General features: G+C 39.2%; 1 protein-coding gene across 3 annotated transcripts in view; it reads right to left on the bottom strand.

The window, feature by feature from the left end:
* Positions 1-21,058, bottom strand: part of TMEM167A (transmembrane protein 167A) — a 92,880-nt gene that overhangs the window by 52,284 nt on the left and 19,538 nt on the right. For 2 of the 3 annotated variants that reach the window (NM_001113454.3, XM_015280627.4), the window contains exon 4: positions 19,034-20,261. The exons of the other annotated variant lie outside the window; for it this stretch is intronic. In NM_001113454.3, coding sequence (NP_001106925.1) covers positions 20,191-20,261 — 71 coding nt within the window. In that variant the 3' untranslated portion in view covers positions 19,034-20,190. Of the gene's footprint in view, positions 1-19,033; positions 20,262-21,058 lie in introns of those variants that run through there. 3 annotated transcript variants of the gene reach the window in all.

Below are 21,058 nucleotides of genomic sequence, written 5' to 3'. Positions count from 1 at the left end.
TCTGGATAGATGAGGGGAGAGCCGTGGAAGTTGCTTTTGATACTACCTACCACAACATCCTACATGTGCTGTAGGTGACTTTACTTGAGTAGGGGTTTGGACCAGATAAAATCCAGAGGTCCCTTCCAACTCCAACCATTCTGTGTATGATTGTGTGAGTGCACATATTCTGACTTCTGATAATTTTCCTCAACCTTCTCTCACAATAGTATTGTGCCATCATTTGACAAGATGGGCACAATATTGCACATTCCTGTGGCCCCCTTCTCTGGCAAGATATCAAATAATGTTACCTGTTGCTTGGAAAGAAATTGATGAGGAGTTTAATGCTAGTTTTTTGTTGTTGTTGTTGTTGTTGTTTGTTTGTTTTTTCCCAATAATGCCTTTTAGTAATCTTATACCAACTGCTCAACATGTGACTGAGAAAGCCGTGTCATCAATGAGAAAGCCAAGAATTTCTGTCTTTGTTTATAACTGATCCATTACTCTATGTATTTTTACTCCCTTATTTTTGAAGCGGCTTGGGGAGTATTCTAGTAATATGGAAAGACAGACAGCAAGACACCAGAGATAGGTCGTAATTTGAGAAGGTACATGGGAAAAAGTGAATATATGAACCACCCTGAAGGAACTGAAAAAATAAAAATGATGAATAAACAAGAGTGGGTGTATGCAATTATCCTGATGGTTAAGAACAAACGTGAAGGGGAGCGCAAGAATAAAGGCTCAGCCACACCATGAATGCATTTTTTGCGATACTTTCATCTTCTGGAATTATCAGTGTTATGAACTTAGATTCTTTTGGGAAAGATTGTATCTAAAATAAAAGCTGAAAATTTTAGGATATTGCTATCTCAGATCCTAAGTCACAACAGTGGCATCACACAGCTTTCTACTTTAACTTAGATGGGCATTGAAAACATCTCCTAAGTCTTCTTCCAGCCGATAGTTCATTAATGGACCCATCCTGAAGGATTTATTCTCCAGAAATTTTTTTCTCTCTGAATATCACTTGGAATATGAAAGGAAATACGTAGGAGAATTGAAGATATATATGGCCTACTACTATAAAACACAGTCCGTGAAGTACTGGCAGTTGAATAGCCTGTAAAAAATGGAATTGTAGGTTCAGAATTACCTGCAGGTAACCGAGGCTACACAGTCTTTCTTTCCAGTCTTTGATGTGTGGCTGTTCATAAGTCACTGCAACATTCACCTTATCTAGTGCAAGCTGGGCTTTAAAGAAAGAAAAAAATGTGAAATATACTGGAATTTTCTTCAAATACATTGTAATCCCAATCCTACTCTGTCACACTGAATAAAAAACAGAGTTACAGCACTACAGAATACAGTATGAAATACGAAACAAACCATGATTTCATACCATTTTTTTAATGTGTTTGGAATTAATGTAATATATCACAAACTCTGTTGCGTATTTCCATCCACCTAGGCCAAAATCTCACCAGGATATATCAGAAAGGTTTTAGAGTGCAGATATTGCTTAATTTCTAAAATTCACCTTGGTTTCCTCACACAACTTCTTCTGAATGGTAGCTTTCATTTCAGGACTTTGACTTCTTGGGTAGCTGGAATTTCCTGCCAGTTTTGTGTTGCAGAGAGAAAGGGGGAGTTGTTAGGCATTCTTACACGAAGAGTCTTTCATGTCAGCAGTATTTATGAGTGAGAGTCAGTAGTATAAATCACTGCAGCTTTGTGAGTGCTCAGATATGGATTTGCTGTTCATGAAAACCTGGCATTTTAGCTACCAGTTTCATTCCTGTTGTTTTCCTTCTGAAAAGTAGGTCTGTAGATTTCAGCTGGGGTGAAAAACCTGACCTCATTTTTCCTGAAGTCTTCAGACTTCAGGCATTAACATCTATGAAAAATGAGTTTCAAATATGTAACAGGCTTCTCAGAGTTCCTTATATTTTCCTTTTTGACTGCATCGCTTACCTTATATTCAGCACATGGTGCTGTGCTGTCCTTCTGCTTATGAATTGGAACGCGTTTTTCATTACATGCTTGTCATCAAGGCACTTTGTCCTGATCAATCAAAGTGAAAGTGAGGTTTAACTGCACAGGGTTTATTTTTTCTGAGTGTTTACTCATAGAGATGTGACTCTTCCACTAAAATTCCCCTTTTCTACTTATAATATTGACTCTATGAGACTTCTCCATGCTTGCTCACTCTCCATCCTTGACTGTCAGGTCCCTGGCCTTCTTTGGCTCTCTATCTGCTCAAAATGTTTCAGACTGTTCTATTATTAAATAGTTTTCTTTTTTTCTTTTTTCTTTTTTTCTTTTTTTTTTTTTTTTTTTCCCCTGGTCTGCTGCGTTGTTCTACTTTGAAACAAAACCCACTTCAGAAATGTAACCTTTTCCATGAGCCCTGTCAGCTCTGATCATAACTGGCGTTTCATCAGAACCTGCCCTGACAGCAGATACCTTCTGTGGTTTCAGTTGCCTAAACATGCATGTCTTGCCCTGGACATGGTGACTGTGAGTGTATCATCTAGCTGTTGCACTTTGAAGGCCCTGGTCTGGCACCAGTCCTACCCATGCCCACCAGCCTAACGCAGATTGGATACCCAGGCTTGTAAAGATGCAGTAGTTGTCTCTGGATCATGACTAGTTAGTCCCCTTATTTTTGACTACTTTGTTATGATCTCTGCTGCTGAAGACCTTCTGAATGACTACTACACTTTATATCGCACTGTCTGTACTGTCTTAAGCAATTACGATTTTCTAAAATCTTGAATCAAATGAATTTGCAAAAGTGATAGTAATTTTAAACACATTTTGTGGGAAGAAGAAGAATAAAGCTGAATAGATGAGAAATAAAGAGGAAGCCCGGGCTTTAAAATAAGCCACAAATTTACTTCGTGTAAAAAATTGGAAAGTCTACTGCTTATAAAGCAACAGATGCAGACAATAGTTCCTGTAAAACTACGGTGCTGGATCTGTACACCCATAGTAAGTGTTTTGCAGCTTATCCATATTCACCAGGAAAAAAAGTGAGCATTTATCAGATCCACAAGGCATTATTAGTGTCTGGGGGAACCTCTGAAAGCACTGCGTTGGTCCAAAAGTCTGGAGTCATAGCTAAACAGCCACAATTGTATCTACTAGATTTTTTTGTCATTTGAACCAGAGTGAGGCCACTGGTTAGGCTTTTTGAAAGTATGGTTGCACATGCCAATAGTTCTTTTCACATACCTGTTATAATACCTGGAACCAAACTCTGCATTTGTAGTGTTAAACAAAACACTGATGCAACCTAAGCAAAAAAACAGTATGTTTCTCTGTAGCCTCTAGAGCTGGAAAAAATTTATTTTATGAAGAGTCTGCAGCTTGGGAGAGATGCATTATTAGTGCATATGGGAGAGCACTTTCCTGGGCCACAGAGTAATTACTGAGAAAGAGGGGAACGAACCTCCCAGGTTCTCTTTTTGGAGCACGCTCCTTGGATTTTGAAGAGAAACTTGAAGCATGAAGGTTAGTTATCTTCACCTTGTAGCAAGAATTAAATATTTTACTAGCTGCTCTGCTGTTTTTAAGGCCAAATGCTAATGACAAGACTTCAAAGACTTACTATCTTTCCCAATGACACATAGAGTTGGGCTGTTTCTCCAGTATCCTAGAGAATCATGTACATGACAAATTCGGATAAGAAATACTATTCAAGCTATTGGATGCACTGGCATTTCTGGTGGGGGAAAAAAAAAGTACTTCTTAAACGTATCTATTACAGAGGAGTTAATGCCACTGCAGTTTCAAACTGCTGAGGAACTCTAGTGAAAGGCAGGGTCCTTCTTCCACAAAGGTTGCAGTAGTTTGAAGAAGAGTTCTGCTATGTCTGGTTCTGATTCTACAGTGATGTTTAATTCAAAGAGTGATTTGCATAGGGTTTTGAGCAGTGAAGCCATAACAGTTTAAGGCCTGTGCACTTTGGAAATCCGTATTTGCTCTTATTCCTGAAATTGTTTAATACCCAGATCTCCCAACACATTTGCATTATAAGTAAATGTGATACAACATAAGAGATTCCTTGACACAATTTTTTCATTTTATTTTGCAACAGTGATTTGGCACAGCTACCATCTGTTCCTAATGAAATAAAAACCTAACCATCAGACTGGGCATTGTTCAAACAGACTTATCATGGTCACATGTAATTACAAACCAGCCTGCAGATCTGGTTCTTTTGCCACATTGTTAACAGATGTTTTAATTTTAAAATGTTAGAACTTAGGCATCTCTACAACATCTCTAAAATGATAATTCATACCCTCTCTGTGTGCATTTCTCTGAGAGACAGCTGGGGGCTTGATATTTGAGCTCTTCATGAGAATAGATTGATAAGGTTACACTGTAGTTAGTTTGCATGTCCTTCATTATTCCAGTGCAACTGATGAAAGCTTCTAGTAACAAAAGGACATTTGGTAAACAAAGGCCAGCTGACTTCTGAATGAAGAGCAGATCTGCCTTTTTGTCCCAGTCCTGTATAGTATGGTAGCCAACTTGCAGTTTGCAAAGAGCCTGCGGCTGGTGAATCAAAGAGACTCACGCACTTTCTCAAGATGATTTTTAAAAGCAGAGAGAAGCAGAAATTAGATTTTTGGCTGGAACAGTAGTCTTTCCTCTCAAGTTCTTCTGCCTTACACTGCTACTACACATCACTGAGTATTTTGTCTGTCCGTTCCAGTGGTGGATCACGGCTCATAAGGTACTGGAAGAGGTTGCCCAGAGACTTGGTTGATGTCTCATCCCAGGACACTTTCACGGTGAGGCTGGATAAGGCCCTGGGCAACTTGATCTAGCTGTGCATGTCTCTGTTCATTGCATGGGAGTTGGACTAGATGACCTTTAAGGTCCCTTTCAACTCTAAGGATTCCTTGATTCTACAGTTCTATAGGTCCACCCACAGTGAAAGCGCTTGTTTTGGCCAGATAAGCATTATGGTGTGATCTTCTCTCATCTGCTAGCTACTACAGAAGCTGACTAGAGAAACACAGCCATTATTCTCTTACCTTATTAAATTCTGACAATTATACAATTAACCATAACATTCCTATAAGTTTGCAGCAACTTTCTCTGGTTTGGTTTATTCCCTAACTTCTACTCAATCATAATCAAGTCTCTCTTTTGGTGGAAATACTTCCTTTCGTCTCCATTTTCAGGCTTGTCTAGAAAAATGTGCCCTTTTTTCAACCAATTACAACAGAAAAGAGAATTATTCTTCTGCTTCTTGTCCCTTTGGTTTTCTAACAGTTAAGAAGAAAAAAAGAGACATCTACTTAACTTCTGCAGAATTCACTGGTGTTTTATTTAATTAATCCTAACATTTCAGTCACCCGAGCCTTTCAAAATGTAAAGGGCCTGAGGAAGGAAAAACTTTCATTTAGTGTTTGTGTCATTTGTAATTATACCATTTGATTTCCCTCGAGGCCACACAGTTTTTCTTGACTCTCTCTTGCAGGCTGTTTATGGAAAGGAGCCCACCAAGTAGAAAAAAAAGAGCAAGAAACAATGGTGAAAGAAAACTAAGTCCTCAGAAAACAAAATCATTTCTTCAGTCTTACTGCTAGCAAAGCAACAATATGGAATATCTATCTTGTAGGCCCCCATTGCTGCCATTTTTCCCTTAGAAAGGGAGGAACATACTGGGCAAATAACCCAGCAAATGTACCAATTTCAGGCAAGATACAACATCTATCACAGTTAGCAGAAATAGAGTTGTTTGAGTTACTTGGTAGGAATACAGTGGTGATAATCTAACATCTGAGGAAAAAGAAATGTTATAAATGAAAATGAAACTAGAAGGAGAGGCTTCCAAATTTAAATGTAATTGAACATCATTATCACAGAGCATGGCTATCACAAAATAGCTGAGATGGGCATGAATGTATCCAGGAAGTTGGACTTGTGCTTTTGACATGAATGATGTTGGAATGATTTTGTATCATTTGAAGAAGTGACCCTAGACAGGACAATGTATTTTAAGAATTAACAGTCGTCAGATTAATTCTCAGTACAACTGAATCTAATTTATCTACTTAATACTGTATATCCAGAAACTCTTACTATGCAAATACAGAGGCAGACCTGGGAGCAGAGTGTTTTAATGCTACTTGTTTGTATTTTGAATGTACATGCTTCCTCACGCCTTCAGTAGATGCACACTTTATGCCCTGTGTAGGATGTGCCTCCCTCTGCTTTGTCCACATATGTATGATTGCCAGAGCATATTGCTAAACTACTTCCATTAGTATTGTTGTAAATCACAAGGACAGATAAGATTAATTAGCACTTTTGAAAGAGGGACCATGTTCAGTTGGACATATTTTTTATTGTAATTCCCAATCATCTAGTAATATCTGACAGATTTGTAAATTGTAAATTTTGTGGACATTAATGTTGGATGAGAAGCACCATTCTTTATGTCTACAATGAATGGCAAAATTTTCTACTCCCTCCAAAACAAATATTCTCTTGTATTTCATTTTGAAATAGAAACCAACAATGCATTTTCAGAGAAACAAAGTCAATGATGGTCTTATTTTTAGTTGCAGACCCGGTAACTTACATTTTTGTTCCAAGAGAAGAAAAAGCATAAAAAACTGTTGGATTAGATTATATTTGGAAGTAAAACTGATTTAGACAATACAAGTGAGTTTGTTTCAGGTAGGTGCTCAATACAGATTTATGGCATGGAACATGCAAATGGCCAAGCCTTGAAGTAGTAGCATAGCAGAAGAGAATCATGGAATCATATAATGGCCTGGGCTGAAAAGGACCACAATGATCATTTAGTTTCAACCCCCCTGCCACAGGCAGGGTCGCCAACCACCAGACCCGGCTGCCCAGAGTCACATCCAGCCTGGCCTTGAATGCCTCCAGGGATGGGGCATCCACAACCTCCTTGGGCAACTTGTTCCAGTGCTTTACCATCCTCTGTGTGAAGAACTTCCTCCTAATATCTAACTTAAACCTCCTCTGTCTCAGTTTAAAACCATTCCCCTTGTCCTATCACTATCCACCCTTGTAAACAACCATTGCTCCTCCTGTTTATATGCTCCCTTCAAGTACTGGAAGGCCACAATGAGGTCTTCCTGGAGCCTTCTCTTCTCTAAGCTAAACAAGCCCAGTTCCCTCAACCTTTCCTCATAGGAGAGGTGCTCCAGCCCTCTGATCATCTTAGTGGTCCTCCTCTGGACTCGTTCTAAGAGCTCTCAGTCCTTCTTGTGCTGGGGGCTCCAGACCTGGACGCAGTTCTCCAGATGGGGCCTCACAAGAGCCGAGTAGAGGGGGACAATCACCTCCCTCTCCCTGCTGGCCACTCCTCTTTTAATGCAGCCCAGAACATAGTTGGCCTTCTGGGCTGCAAGTGCACACTGCTGGCTCGTGTCCAGCTTCTCATCCACCAGGACCCCCAAGTCCTTCTCCACAGGGCTGCTCTCAAGGGGTTTTTCCCCCAGTCTGTATAAATACCTGGGATTGCCCTAGCCCAAGTGCAGCATCTTACATGATAATTATATGTACAATCCATGACAATGTTATAAAACATATTCTTAAGGATATCCTACTTCATTATTTTTAAATGACTAAGGTCTAGAGTACTGTTTAAATCAGTTAGTACCCTGAGCAAAAATATACCTCTTCCCCTCTACACATGTAAATGCTACTTAGAGAATGCTCTTCATGTTACTTGGTGCTGACTAAAGGTCTATCAGTGATCTTCTTTACCCTATAATAGGGGCTGCATAATATATTCCTTTCCTGTTTTGAGCTGCTACGGGCAAGTGGATAACCTAGAATTTGCAATACAGGGACATGGAGCACTTTGCTTCCTTTTTTGCACCATTCTGCCTCCTTAGTGCCACCATAATGATGGAAAGAAGATGGATCAAATGTAGAGAAACTGATGCTACACTTGTGACAAAAGGGTCAACAGGATCTTCTGTTTAAGCCAGCATGAAGAGAGCACTGGAAGAGAACGTAGGATGTAACCACAGACAACCTCCCAAACTGACTTAAGATCATGCATAACTTGGTGAGTTCTGGTTTTGATTTTTGGTCGTTATTTTGAAAGACTTAGAAGCTTCTTGTGAAGAGACCTCAACATGTCTACCTAGGAGGTGGAATCAGTTAAAAGTATAGGTATCAGTTGAAAACTCCATCAGTTTACTTTGGCAAGGTCCTTAATTGTCTCTGTGTCAGTTTCTAGTCAGCAGAACAGTATCTAAAACAAGGAGTATTTTAAGATTCAATTACTCTTTTTTTAGAATTCTTGGAACTGAAAGTTAAGAAAAAAATCTGACTCTATTTAAATATGATATTACAACAAATGTCAATAGAAACCATTCAGTTACTTCTGAGGATCAAATGCTGTAATGCAGTTTCTAGAGCTGGATTTAAAGGGATAAAAGGAAAGTCCAAATACTGCTGCTACTGAGCTCTAGAGCTTGCCTTTGTATGTCTTTGCCAGTTTAGTACTGTCTGATCAAAGCCCACTTAACTTTGGCCAAATCCTGGGCCTTGGGTGGCTTCTCCAGTATTGGCAGACAAGAATTGCACATGGCTCAGACGTGTGGTGTTGACACAGGTATTTTCTAAGAGGTCCTGCACACCTTCAGCATTGATGGTGAAACTTCTAGGAGTGAATTTGGGTTAAACAGGAACGGGATGCTGCTGCATTTGGTAAATAAACTGGAAGACATAAAATTTATGGGTTATGGGCTAGGAGAAGGTGGCTGTAAGAAAAATTCAAAATCAAATGTTTTTTCTGTGCTAGGTGATGTTAGACTGTTCAATCTCTTTTTTCCTCAGATGTTCACTAAAGCTAATTTTAAGCACAGATTTTTTTTTTAGAAGTGTTAGTTGATTCCAGCTGAAACTATTATCAGTGGTTGTGCCTGCCTTGCAAAATGATGAAAGTATTCTCAAATATTCTCTCTGAGGTCACACAAACTGCCTAGTTAAAACTAGTGCTCACTACTCACACAAAATCTCCCTGAGTAATCTGGAGTTAATTGTTTCATGTCTACCTAGACAGGAGAAGACAAGTTCCTCACTTTTCTCTGTGCTAAGCAGCTCACACCCTCTCTGGTGGCTGCTCTATCAGAGACAGAGACAAAACACCTCATAGTGTTCACCATGAAGCTGGGTAGTTCGCAGGCAGATGATGAAATGTGTTGGATGACCAAAGTATCATATAACAGTGATCTAGTCCATGCTGTTTGTTTTTTCCTTCTTGCTCTTAGATCTGCTCTTCATGTTGATTTTTGCTGGTGATTTTTTTTCCATCCCTGTCCCTTCTCTGTGTTCTGTGAACGCTACGTGTGTTTCACACTGTTCATCTTGAACCAATGGGATGGTTTTGAAATAAGTTTGTCAGTTTCTAATTGAGTACAGACTATCTGCCTGGGGAAGAGTTGCAGGGGAAAATGCTAACATTAGGGAGGTCTGGAGCCTAACCAAACAAATATTTAGGTCAATGTTTGCAGGACATGGACTGCTGTAGACATGTGCTCTCTACAGTCACATATTGCTTATGGTGGTGCAAAAAATTATCTTTAAAAGGCTCTTTGTTTCTCCACTTCTCCATCTGGAATCTGAACCCTGAGATGACAAAGGGCAGGTGGTGGTGTTGGGCTTGTTAGGATATAATCTGCTGGCTCAGCAAGGAGTTGATAAATGGCTCCCCAAGAATAGTGAATTATTTGGTAATGGAATTGAAGAGGACCAAGCTTCCATTCCTGCCCTCAGGTCACAGCACTAGAACACGTGTCTGTGTATTATATTGTACTTTATTATGACAAGGAGCGATGAGGTCTGTTTGTATATGCACAATTCAGAGCCCCTCACCAAGGCATACTAAGTAAATATAGTAAACTTGTCACAGGGAGTACTTCTGTGGTTTCTGACCTGTTTTTCCTTTAAAACATATTTTCCAAACGTGAGGTGAATAGTCCAAATGAGTTTAGGGAATAGTCTATACTATTATGATTCTTGTGACCACATACTGAATCATTTTATCAAGATTGCAAGCCGGCAAGATCATCACCTCACCACTACAAAAAGGAAAAGGAGGGAAAAGCAATAAATGCTTTGCTCTCCATTGTTGCATTGTGTTGCACTAGAAAGAATCTGAAGTAGTGAGGTGGTCTTAAAATCAAGCAGATAAAATTGAGGGTGAAAAATACAGGGCAGGTGGGAAGAAACAAGGAACTTTAACCAGTTATGTCTTCCCTTTTTTACTGGACTTTGTTTAATCTTAGTGAGTAGGTACTCTTCCTTGGCAGAGCTAGGCTGATCAGCTCACATTTAGATTAATCATCTTTCTCAGTTTATATTCCCCAGAGCATGCAACTTACTTGCAATACTGTCATACATTGTTCTTTTTTCATCTTTATTTATCCGTTTTTGTTGTGTTGTTTTGTTTTTTTTTTTTTCCTTTCCCTTTTTGCTGCCCAAGGCTCCATCCAACCTGGCCTTGCATGCCTCCAGGGATGGGGCTTCTGCAGTGCCTCTGGGCAGCCTGTGCCAGGGCCTCACCATTCTTTGAATAATGGACTTCTTCATGGTGTCTAATGTAAATCTATCTTCGTTTAGTTTAAATACGTTACTTCTTGTCCTATATCTACACTCCCTGATAAAGGGTCTCTTCTGTCTCTCTTGTTGACTCTCTTTAGGTACTGGTAGGCTTCAAAGATGTCTGCCTGGAGCCTTCTCCTGTCTGAACAAGCTTAATTTCCTCAGCCTTTCTTCATACCAGAGGTACTCCAGCCCCCTGACCATCTTTGTGGCCCTCCTCTTGATCCACTCCAACAGCTCCACCTCTTTCTAGTGCCCCAGCACAAGACCTTTCTTGGTCCCAGACCTGAATGCAGTACTCCAGATGGATCCTTCCAAGGGCAGAGCAGAGGGAGACAACCACCTCCATCTCCTTGCTGGCCATCTCATTGTTAATGCAGCTCAGGATATAGTTGGCCTTCTGGGTTGCAAGCACACACTGCTGGCTCATATTCAACATTTGCCCACCTGTACCTCTGTAAGCCTGCTTCCACCCCACTCATCGCGCTATATTCATGTTTGGGAATGCCCTGACCCAGGCACAGAACCTTGCACTTGGCCTTGTTGAACTTCATGAGATACGTAGAACGTCACCTCTCAAGCCTGTCCAGGCCTCTGCATGGCCTCCCTTCCCTCCACCACACAGCTGTCAAATTTGCTGAGGTTTTACTGTCCAAGTCACTGACAGAGATGTTAAATAACATCAATTCCAATACTCACCTCAGAGGAACACCACTCATCATTGGTTTCCTCTTGGACACAGCCTATTCACCATAGCTGTTTGAGTGAGACCATGCAGCCAATTCCTTATCCATTCACTGTTCCATCTGTCAGATGCACACCTCTCCATTCTAGAGACAAGAATGCCGTGGAGAAGAATTGTCCAGGTAGGTCCATTCCTCTTATTTCCAGAAGTCATCATGTGTCCAGAGACCAAAGTATTTTCCATGCCCCCAGCCTCTTAAGAAAGAGTACCATTAAACAGCACAACTGATGCTAAAACTTGTTTCTTGACAGGCAGATTCACGTTCTGTGCAAGGAAGTGATAAACTCAATACTGCATGCTCACAAACTTTTCTTAAATGGGGAAATCAGCTGAAGACCCTAACCCTGGGCACATTGCTGGTGATGGTGATAAATTAAAATGCCATCTTTGGTATTAGGATTTTATGTCTCTAGTAAATAACAAACAATTCAAACATCAAATATGATTTATTACTAGGGATGGATTTTTTTTTTCTCTTCTGAAGTTTTACCAGTCTGTGAGAATCAATCATAAGAATTTGGAGTTTAACATTTGTTCCAAAGAGACAAAGATCAGTGTGTCCCTTGGCCTCCTTTATTATTTGAAAAGGGTGGGGGAAGGAAAAAAAAACATGTAGCTTAATAGGAAATCAAAACTAGTTTGTGAATGTGTGTGTCTGGTTCAGCTTATTCATGACTGTGATACACATGTAAAATATGCTGGTGGTGCTACATAGTCAAAAAAGCAGCTTGCCAATGCTGTTAAATTACTATTTATTTCCTTTGAATTCCACTGGGTGTGACATTTATGTCCAAAAGCATCTATCATTCTTTTGGACTTTTCTTTAAGCCTACTACAGCCCTGAAAGGTTATTTAAGTTTTTGCATGTAGGAAAGACCAGCTGTGAAGATTTAGATCTAAAACGGGTACTTTCATATTTTGACCTAACTTAACTTAGCTTTAAAACAAGCCTTTTGTGTTTTAAAACAAGGGTGTTTTTTGTGGAATAAATGAAATCACATATAATTTTGCCCTTTTTGAATTTCCATGTCTTTCTATAGGGAAAAATGCAGTACATTCTAATCACAGAAATTGAAATTATCAAATGTAAATGCTCTCATCTGGTGTGATGGTATCATCTAGCAGATGATAGGCTATCCTGAGCACTTTATGTATGACGTAAATACAGAGGATGCAGAAGATGTCAAGGAGTCTGGTACAGGGGTTTGATATAAATACATCGTGTGGAAAGAATCACAGAATCATAGAATCACTCAGGTTGGAAAAGACCTTAAAGATCATCAAGTCCAACCACAACCAAACCATACTACCCTAACTCTAACAACCCTCTGCTAAATTATGTCCTTGATCTCCACATCCAAACGGTTTTTAAAACACATCCAGGGATGGTGACTCAGCCTCCTCCCTGCGGAGCCTATTCTAGTGCTTAACAATCCTTTCTGTGAAGAAGTGTTTCCTGATATCCAACTTAAACTTACCCTGTCACAACTTGAGGCCATTTTCCCTCGTCCTGTCACCTGTCACCAGTGAGAAGAGTCCAACCCCACTCTCGCTGTAGGCACCTTTCAGATGTTGGAAGAGAGCAATAATGTCTCCTCCTCCTCTTCCCCAGACTAAACAGCCCCAGTTCCTTCAGTCGCTCCTCGTAGGGCATATTCTCCAAGCCGTTCACAAGCCTTGTTGCCTTTCTTTGGATCTGCTCCAGCACCTCAATGTCCTTTCTGTACTTAGATGCCCAAAACTGAACACAGTACTCGAGGTGAGGCCTCACTAGTGCCAAGATCGAGACATATCATGGAGTTTTAATTAGGCCAACACAAACAGGTGAATGGTTCTGCAAATGAACCAGACTACACAAATAGGGCAATTTAACAGAATGACTGCCACAGGACATGCTTACAGCTGCACTGGAGATACATCCTGGCTGCATCCCACACAGCTAATTTGGAGATAAAAAACTGTTTTTTCATGGTGGATACCTTTCAACTAATGGAAATGATGTAACGAGACTCTCACAGAGTTCTACCTTGGATAGAAGAACCCACTAATAAATTATACCTTTTGTACTGATAGACAAGATAGCAGAAATAGCTATGTCACTGGAAATATTTATAGTCAGATCATTGAGGAGATGTCTGTGTGGGAATTATGTGGGTTAGCAGTGTACTCATTTTTGAAGGTGCTTCTAATTTAAGTTAATGAAAACCTGCAAATCTTCCGAAAGTGATTCTTGTGAAGTGGGAAGCAATGGTGGAGCTGTGTCAATGTTGTTTTATTTTTCAAATCTTTGGAGCTTGACAGAAGATTCAATGTGATCTAAGTTCATTAGAGGAGCACAGCCTCTGACTGTCAAATACTCAGAATACTCAAATACTCAGAAATAAACAGAATGGAACGCTCCAAAGCAGGAGTTTACTAACTACCTGTGACCAATGAGCCCAATAACAGGTTATGAAACTTATGCAAAAGTTTTCTGCAGTCGTGTTTTGTCAGATACATTGGAAAGAAACAAATATGCCCTTGGGCACAAAAGCCCTTTTGGGTTGGGAGTACTAGAGGTGAACTGAAAGAGGAGGACAAATTATTTCTCCATGTGAGATTTGTCATTTTAGACCTGAAAAAGTTCTCCCCGCCTGAGGGTCTTTGTGGTTTTTTTGTTTGTTTTGTTTTGTTTTTTGTTTTTTGTTTTCCCAGCTGCCACCTGGTCCTGCAGAATGATATTTCTCCATACATTTTGCTTTGCATTTAAACTTGAGAGTATCATGGAAGAAAAGTGTTATTTATAAAATATAAGAACAGTAGTCAAGCAACCAACCATTAGGGCACATTTTCAAATCCTTTTTACAGTACTTAAGTATATCTTCAGTATCCATCATGTTGATTACAGTGCATTATAGAAGATGAAGGAATACTACTTTTCAGCCAGTCGAGTGCCATCAAATGGATGTGGAACCTCTACAGACATTACATTGTGTGCTGAAAACACTCACTGACTCTGACTGAAATGGCTAATAATTATGTCCAAATATGACAAAATGCAGAAAAAAAAAAAACAGGCTGAAAAACATTTAGATAGAAATGTTATGATGACATAATTTAAAGTTGGAGCATGAGAAGCAGGTTTAAATCACACTTCCCTGGTTTCTGCTGGTTTTGCCTTTCTTTTTTTCTTCTTATTTTGCAAAGATTAGTTTTTTAAACTGCAAAGAGGATGTATTGGCACTGTATGGGCTGGAATCAGGGCACAGCGCAGTGCTAACTCAGTCATGGCATAGAACCATGTGCCTTTTGATACACTGGCTGAACGCAGCCCTGTGAACAGCAAAGAATATACAGTGATGTTTTCCATTGTGGTAAAGGAGTTTAAGAGCAGGTTTAAAGAGTGCCGGAAAAATCATCAATTTATGTTTGTGACTCCATTTTCACTCAGTATAAATATATGACCTGCAAATTTTAAATTGAATGTACAGATTGGAATCAGACATTCAACTCAAAAATCTGATCACGCTTCTTTACTGGACTTCTCTAAGACCTCTGTTATCAGAGAGCAATTCTCCTCATTTCAGTAATGTCTTATTCATGACACCATTTTTGGCAGTATGTACACTGGAATGCAACTGTTTTCAAGGATGAAGTACAGGAAGAGTAAAATGTCATAAAAAATCTGAGGAACACCTTGAGATCTCACCACGAATAGCAACCACTACCACTGAACCAAAGTGATATGTTTGTTTCACAAATCCAAGGTCAACTATCCCACTAGTTCTATGGTTTTGTTGTTCTTTTTTTTTTTTTTTTTGCACTTTAATAAAAAATATTAAAAATGATAATGATTTGTTACTTACTAATGATATTACTTCACACTAATGCCTCCTATTCTATGATGTTGGCCCATGACAACAGAAGTAGATGTTGGTGGTATGACAGCAGAGCCTGAACGTTCCCACCAATATTCCATTGTACGTTGTTGCCGTGTGACAGATGGAGCAGAGGGGCAGTCTGACAGAATGGTGTCTGACATGAAGTGTGGATGAAGCAAAGGTGTATCACTGAATTCATCCACATGGACAAAATGGCACCCACTGACATTCATGAACACTTGCTGAACATTGATGGCGACAAATCAATGGATGGAAGTACAGCAAGGCAGTGGTTGGTGAGTTTCTACAATGGTGACAGTGGGTCACCTCCTCTGCTGCAAATTTTTATGAGCATAGCATACATGTTTTTGTTAATCGCAGACAAAAATGCACGGCTAATGGTGATGACTATGTTGAAAAACAGCATTTTGGAGCTGAGAATTTGACAGCTTTATTGAGATCATTGTATCTGTTGTAGTTTCCATGGACGTGAACAGGAGGTATTACTTTCAGAGAGGACCAAGACAATTCCTCTTCACTCAGGGCAGCGCAGGGGAAGGTTGGCCACCAATGCTGCAGAGAAGACCACAGGCTGTTTTTATCTGTGAACAATACGTTGTCTTTACAGGCAACTTGAACTGTTTCTGTAGGTGAACAAACTGAATGAATAAAAACCTCAGAGCACTAATCGAGTAATTGTTTCCTCTACTGCACACTGACTTCACCTCTGGGTGACATTATGTTTCCAATGCTCAATGGCTGTGGTTAACAAGGTAGAAAGGGCATTTATAGAACAACAACCTTGTTCCAAGCACAAAAAAATGCTTGAGTCATCCCTTGGACTTCACTTTTTCTTTCCTCCTCCACTACCTATGCCTTCCCATTTGCTTATCAGTCCCTCCAGAACATGAGATCCCTACAGCAATGCCATCTCTTACTCATGCTTTACTCATTTCCCATCATGGCAATTACTACTGTTCAGTTTATACTTTCTAAGTCCCTGCTTTGAATTTGAGGTCACTTGGAGTGAAGATGTGGATGGAATTTAGAATGCCACTAATCCATAGCAAGTACATGCAAGGATATAAAATTACGTGCCCATTCAAAGAACAGTACATCACATTCCAGACATTACTGTATGAATTACTACTTGGATAACTAAACAGTAAATTTGGATGCATGTGTGGCAAATAGATTGCCACATTTTGTTCAAAGATTACAAATCTGTGCTGTTTTAGTAAATTCTAGCTTTGTATACCATAAGTGAAGCAACAGCAGTACAGCCGTGGTACCTGAGAACAGAAGAGTTTGTAGATGGATTCCTATTCTTGCCTGCAATTCTGTATAAACACAGGATGGCTCAGGTATGTTGACATGAGCTTCAATCACAAACACAAAATGCTGCGTTCTAAGAGCCTCTGTCATATGATGAAGTATAGCATCCATGCTTTGAAGGAAGAACAGTTGGTATTATTCAAGTTGCATCATGTTGACCACCAAATGCTTACTCTCTTAGAGGTAGTGCCCTTTTACATTCCTGTATTCTGCTAGGTAGGGTTAAATGCAGGGGCAGCATAATCCTAGTTTAATAACTTCAGAAAGACTGGAAGAAAAATACCTAACTGCAGCATCTTACCTTTATTATCCAGCTGAATGCACAACTTAGTGGTTTCTGAAAGCAATCTATCTCTAGTAATTTTACTCAGTTTGGGACCTACCTACTTCTCCAGAATGTGTAGGTACCTTCTTCTGCAGCCATTCTCACCTCCTTTTCCCCCACCAACACCTTTATTACCCACTTCTCAAGAATACTCCAACTTGGAAACTGTTTATCTTCTACTTTGCTAATTACTCTAGGAAAACAGATGGGATGTTCCCCTAAACTGCATGTAAAACAGCCTACACTAACCCCAGCTTTCATTGAATGTGTGCAACAAGCAGAGTTAGAGAAGCTTGCTAGCTGCTCCATGTGTAGGTAAAACAATGAGTACTCTTCCACAGCAGCAGGCACAACTATAAGGTTAAATCACATTTAATTAACCATTTCCTCTTTAAGTTCCAGAAACTCTAATTAGGATAAGATCTCCCCAGACCTGATAGGGGGTTGTAAACTCTACTATGTCAGCCAGGAATTTCTGCTACTTTCTTCTCAATTACCTTGATAGCCACTATCAGCTGTTTCAATGTAAGGTATGCTACAGTGTACCTATTTGCCATTATACCTTTAGCACCTGCGTAATATGGTAATAAGCACTTCCTGCTCCATGTGGTTTAGGAATCAGAGCAAAGTTCAGGAGAATTACTTTCCCTGACATCTCTAGTGGCAGAGCTCCATTGGAACTTATTTACTGTTCTTTGAAAATGACGTAGTCCAGACTCAGTGTTTAAGGATAACTCGTAAAATTTTATCAAGTGTGTTCACAGTGTTATGCTTTCTTCTTCCTACTCATAACAGTTAAACCCTCCCTAAGTGTCAACAATTTATATGAGAAAAAGAACAGAGAACATGAAATAGCTTTAAGAGTCTAACATGGGAAAAACAGTACTTTCTTTGTATTGTGAACAGTAAGACAGAAGAGGCATCAATCTCTCCAAACCCAAAACTTTGAAATACAAAGAAGTCTTCCTGAGGTGAACACCTGCCTAAAGCGGTCATTTCAAAACAACTGATGTTAGTCAGAGTTTAAAGATCCTGTTTTCAAATGCTTTTACTGGAGGCATATTTTGAGTAGCCCCATCATAGACAACGCTTATCTCTGCCTACAATCTTTTCTAAAGCTTGCATACAAGCTACTTCTGAACTCAGGCACTACTACCAGTTGCTGAGAAATGTGTCCTTAGTTGCTAAAGTAGCACTGCTGAGCAACTATACAGTTAGTAAGCCAAGAATATCCTGTAAACATCATTAATAAAAACAGTGAAAAAAATATTCAAAGATTTACCCATTAGCTATCTATATTTAAGAAAAAATGAAAAAGTGCTATAAATAGTGCTGTAAATAAATAATTCTAAGGACTGAACTAAAACTGACGAACATGAAGAGGCCTGCTTATTTGAACTTTTTCCAACAACAACAAAAAAATGCTATGAAGAGGAATGGCTTTAGCAGTACAGTGCTCTGTCAATGCTTTTTGGATTCTCAAGGCTTAAAAAAAAATTACCAGGGTTGTTCCAGTGGTATTTCTAATCACAGGTAAACACAGATGTTACTAAGAATTAATCTGCAGTTTTAGACAGATGTACTGGGGATGTGTAGTCTACAAACACCATTATTTATCATAAAATCCAATAAATGTTAAAAACTAGAATATACTCACTAAATATAAAAGTTTCCAAGTGATCCTACGCATATTTTGAACGTGTATATATATGAGTCAAAACTCAAGTCTCCTTATGAGCTTCCCTCACCCCCAGTCTGGGAATGGCACTTTCAGTACACAGAGATGAGTTCCTTAGATGCTCTGATGCCATGTTTGGAGCAGTACACACATTTAAAGAAATGGACTTGGCTGTTCCCCAGACTTCCTGCCTGGTTTAAGGCTTGTATGTGTACACACCATGGTTATCAACACCATGCAGCTCTGTACTCCTCTGAGCCTGCAGGTTTTATAGCCAGTGCTTTATATTTCACCTTAATTGGAAAAAGCTATATTTCCTGTCTGCTGATTAGAAAACAGCTTTGGACAACTAGGTATGTGTGATGATGATTTAAATATGCAGATATACATGGAATAATACAAAGCTAATCACTAACAACCACTTTCTTTCTAAATACAGGGTGATTTGGATCTACAAAACAAGAGTTTCAATAAGAATAACAACAGGTACATACCGTTCAGATTGTTTTATTGCTGGCTAAGCTCATTCTGATCACATACCTTTTCAGAACAACCCGAAATACTGCTGACAGATAACTCTCTCAAACGCAGTCATTATGAAGTTGTATAGCTAGCTGGTATAAATACACTTCTTAGGCACTATTGAAATAATTTACTAAATTCCTAGACGCTTGAAAAACTAGAATGAAAACTAATGGCAAATAATAATGAGGTTTCTCTCATTTTTATTAATAGTGAGTGTAATTTTTGTCTTTTTTTTCTTATTTCTTTTTTTTAACCTTTAGAACATTGGGACATACAACTTTCATATCTCCGGACTACTGAGTAGCTAACTATTCCCTCAGCTGATTTAACAACCTTGTATTAAATGCCTCAAGAACAGTAGTAGAGCCACTACAATCTTTTGGGGGGAAAAACAAACAAACAAACAAAAACCGAACAAACAAAAAAACCCCGAAAAACATTAGGGAATGATTTACCTGTGAGCTTGATCTCTGAAGAGATATATATATAAATATATTTACAGAATAGTCCTGGTTTTCAAATCCTACAGTTGTGTATTCTCAGCATAGTCAGACATCACTACTATTATGATCCCCATCCTTATTTATGTTTTATCTTAACAACAGAAATATTGATAGATTAAGAAACTACAAGATTAGAAAATGAAAGCTGAATGTGACTTAAACATTTAAGAGATCTATTTTAAGCATGTGATCACACCTATCACAATATCATAGGAATTGTTTAGACATTAGGAACTGAAAATACTCATTAAACATATTCTATAATGTTCTTCTTTCTCATGAGAGTGGTTCTATTGCCAGATGTATAATTGTTAAATTTAATTAAACAGGTTTATCAAACAAAAACATTGAAAGCCTTTTCAATTGCATGGTACAAAATATATTCTTGTGGAACTCCAAGACACAACAGACATCTTTTTAACAGTTACATCAGCAGTGTCAATACTGATGTGACATTATTATCTACATATCATACTGAATTTAATTACATTATGATCACCAAGAGACTGGCTATCCAGCGTGTGGGAGGACAGTTGACGATGCTTCTCAACTTTTTCCTGCTGGAATTTCTTCCATGCTTTGTTGTTTGGTAGCAGGGTCTAAAGGACAACCTCCAGTTGCTACTGTACAAACAGAATGCTGAAGGCCATCACCACACAGCACACAGCTACGTAGGGGCTCTTTCGTTCACCTGGGGGCAAAGGGATTAAAAAAAATACAACTCAGGCATAACTACATAGATCTGGGGTACTCCTAGCCTAATATGACAACTACCACATTGCATGTGCAAAGTAACATTCGGAAAAACATTGTTACAGCCACAGCCGTGTACCAGCAAAGAAAATGAATGGGAGAAGGAAAGCTAAGATGCAGGACAGTACATGCTACTGTATATGAACAGAGAATTGGAGCTATCTTCTTTAAGCAAAGTTCAGTGCAAGGACCTCTATGTTCCTATAAACCCACTTTCAGAGGGATGAAAGCAGTCAACAGATTAACAAGTTGCACTGAGACCTCTATTTCTGACACTTTCAAATTACTGTCATAGCTTTCCATGGCAGACTATGGACAAAAGTTAACTGTACTTCTTTAAAAGATTTATGTTCTGTAGCAAAGACAATCAAGACCTATTTTCACCTGTTTTTACTCAGAACAAAATGTTAAAGTATCTCTTGCTCACCAAACAAGTTGCATAACAAGAAATCTTAGGGAACTGTAACACTGTCATGGGAACATATTCACTAGACTGCTAATGATTTATATGGATGCTTCCTCCATACAGAGAGGAAATCGTTTTTGCCCTTCTGCCCAAGCACATTCTGCAAGGATTCACTGACTTTCCTCTGGAGAACACAGAGAGCCTCCTACACTGGATGCCTCTTCCAGTCTACAAAACTGTCAGAAGCATTAGCAATGCCACAGCTTTAACACGAGAAGATTCCAGATTTGATGTATTCAGAAACATGAAGATGGAGTTGGAACTGTTTG

Source organism: Gallus gallus, chromosome Z (assembly GCF_016699485.2).
Source record: "Gallus gallus isolate bGalGal1 chromosome Z, bGalGal1.mat.broiler.GRCg7b, whole genome shotgun sequence".
Classification (NCBI taxonomy): domain Eukaryota; kingdom Metazoa; phylum Chordata; class Aves; order Galliformes; family Phasianidae; genus Gallus; species Gallus gallus.
The sequence above is the reverse complement of the archived record's forward strand: the minus strand, read 5'-3'. Positions and strand labels throughout refer to the sequence as shown.